General features: G+C 62.1%; 1 protein-coding gene across 1 annotated transcript in view; it reads right to left on the minus strand.

Moving 5' to 3' along the window:
• Positions 1-199: 199 nt before the first annotated feature.
• Positions 200-2,726, minus strand: part of TBKBP1 (TBK1 binding protein 1) — a 15,258-nt gene continuing 12,731 nt past the window's right edge. Inside the window, exon 8 of the mRNA XM_006774271.2 lies at positions 200-1,752. Coding sequence (XP_006774334.1) covers positions 1,727-1,752 — 26 coding nt within the window. The 3' untranslated portion in view covers positions 200-1,726. The remainder of the gene's footprint in view (positions 1,753-2,726) is intronic.

Consider the following 2,726-nt stretch of genomic DNA (forward strand, 5'->3'; position numbering starts at 1 on the left):
ATCTGTCCTCAGTAAGCTCATCACAAGTCATCTACGGCCACTCGCATGCTTACCCCTCCAGAACCACCTTGAGACATGGGTGCTCTCTCATCCCCTGCCTGCCCAATGACCACTCTCCATGGTGGTGTGTTTGTGAGATACTGTTTCCAAGACCTCTGGGTCCCTCCCCACCCCTGCCATGGAGGGCACAGACTGAGCGCAGATGGAACAGGTAAGTTTTATTTGGACTTTCAACTTGTTCAGAGGGCTCGGGGGGCCCCCACCTCCCCTCTGCATTCCCCGTCCCCACTTCCCCTCCCTGGAGGAACACTCAAGGTACAATGCCATCTCTGGAGTCCTTGGCCCCTTTCCCGCCTGACACACCCCTTCACTCCCCCACGCTGAGAGGGAGGGGAGACGTGTGAGGAGGGAGGGGCCTGGAAGAGTTGGATCAAAATGGTACATGCACTGACAGTAGCGTCCGCTGCCATGGGCCTGGGGCTGAGACCCAGGCGAGGCTGGCAGCGGGGGGTGGATTCATCGTGGGTGGCAGGCTCTTGCTGTAGGAAGCTCCCCACCTCAGCCCTGGGACCCCCTGGCCTCCTGCTTACCCGTCCTTCTGAGGGTACGACTCTGAGGTAGATTTCACAGAGGGAATGTGGGTCACTGGGGTGTGGGAAAGGGGTTAGCTCTTTTGAATTTGATCTCCACAGCACCCTGGGCCCATCCTCAGGTTCTGGCTTGGGAGGCAGGGCTGATGACACCCACCCAGCTAACAGAGCCTGAGTCACACATGGGATCCTGGGTACCTGTGGTGCCAGGGCTCGAGTTGGGTAAGAGGGGAGGGGAGCAGCTGTCACAAGCATCTGTGCCTCGGTGCTGGGGGCTCCAGGGGGAGCGCACGGGCCTCGAAGGCTGGCACAGACAGTCCCCTGGCCTGAGGGTCATGGTGCAGGGACCCCTGGCCCACAGGGCAGCCTCTTTAGGCTGGATCCTTCCAGTCCTTCAGGGTCCTCCCTCTCCTCTCCCACCCTCCCTGCTCCCCAGGGTGGGCAGAGGGGGAGAACAGGACTGGCCTGCAGAGAGTGGCAAGAATCAAAGTGTCTCCTTCCCCCAATAGGGGCCCAGGCCACCTGCCCTGAGCTGGCCATGGGATGGAGGAACTGGTGTCAGTGCGCAGGGCAGGCTCTGGAACCCCACTCAGGCTGTGCTCCTCGGGCAGAGCATGGCCTGAGAAAGATGGATGTCTGGGGAGGGGCTGAGGGAGCTCCTGGAGTCCTTTGATACCCTCCCTCTCCCCCAGGCCCAACCACTAGCCATCTCCTGGGACCCAACTGTGTTTGAGAACAGAAAGGCAGAGGGAGAGGCGGGGCAGGGTCCCCCCTCCCTGTCCCAGCCCGGATCCCCATCTCCCCTTGGAAGCCAGGGAGCTGGGGAGAGCCTTGACTGACCTCCTGGGAAGAGCCAGGGCTGAGTGGCGCCTGGACCAGGGAAGATGGCACACACGTTGACTCGGTAGCTAGTGGAGGTATCTGGGGGTCGCAAGGGGCAGGGGCCCCCCACAAGATTCATGCAGCATTCAAAGTGAGTGCTTGGGGGTGACGGGAGAGGGCAGGGAAACAGCCAGTGGTTGGGGGAGGCACCCTAGATCTTGCTGTTCTCCAGGTGGGAGTCAATGTGTTTGATGAGGGCGTCATCCGGATACCCGACAGGGAAACCCAGCTGGCAGAGGGGGCAGCTGCGGATGTCAGAGCCCACTGTCTCCATCAGCAGCTGCGGGGAGAGAGGGAAGTCACTTACGATCCCCAACCCTCCCCCGTGCTCCCCACATCCCAGCCTGCCCTTTCCCTGGGACCCAGGGCAGGGAGGACTGCCGCATGCAGAAGGGCTCTGGGCACCGTCTGTCCAGTGCCCACCCTCTCCTCCCCGTCCCTGCCCACCTTCCACCAGTTCAGCATCCACTCCCCACCCCGGGGCCTCGGGGCCCAGGAGGTGTGTGTAAGGAGGTGCGTATGCTCAGTCTGCCAGGACATCTGCCAGGGCCTCTGGGGTAACGAGGAAGGGCCAGACCCAGACGTGCCCCCAGAGTGACTAAGACATCGCTGCCAGATAGCTCCAAGCCCTGAAGAATCCCAGGCCACATATAACCCAAAAATAATTTTCTGTTTGGCTTTGGAATGTATTTGGGTCCTTCGAGGTGACAGGAGTTGAATCTGACATTCAGGAAACTCATTATTTCAGTGAGACGATGGAGCCCTAAGAGAGGGTGTCTTCTAAGGCAGGTCTTAACGGGGCTCTAGGCCTGACGGCGGGAAGTGGGTGCGCAGGCCTGTCCCCGTCAGCCAGGACCTCGGGGTCCCCGACGAACGAGCAGATGCTCACTCCTGAGTGTCCCACCCCGGTCCTGTGCAGGGGGCTGCAGCCCATGGCCTCCCTCCCAGGAGCCCTCTAACGGAATCAGATAACGGAATCACTGCCCTCACTATGCAGGTGAGAAAACTCAGGGTCTGAGAGGGTGGGTCCTTGTCCAGACCTCACAGCGACGAGGCGGTGGAGTCTGGAACCAACACCAGGGCTGGGTTGTGAGGGCCTCGCCCTGCACCCGGGCCCAGAACAAGTTCTGGGGGCGCATCAGGACCTCGCTCCCCGGGCCCTCGGGAAGCAGCGCGGCGAGGGGCTCGGAGGACGCGCGGGTGGGGCGGCCAGGCCTCCGATCCCCCGCGCGGATGGGCGGCGGGCGCCCCACT

This window comes from Myotis davidii, unplaced genomic scaffold (assembly GCF_000327345.1).
Source record: "Myotis davidii unplaced genomic scaffold, ASM32734v1 scaffold327, whole genome shotgun sequence".
Lineage (NCBI taxonomy): Eukaryota > Metazoa > Chordata > Mammalia > Chiroptera > Vespertilionidae > Myotis > Myotis davidii.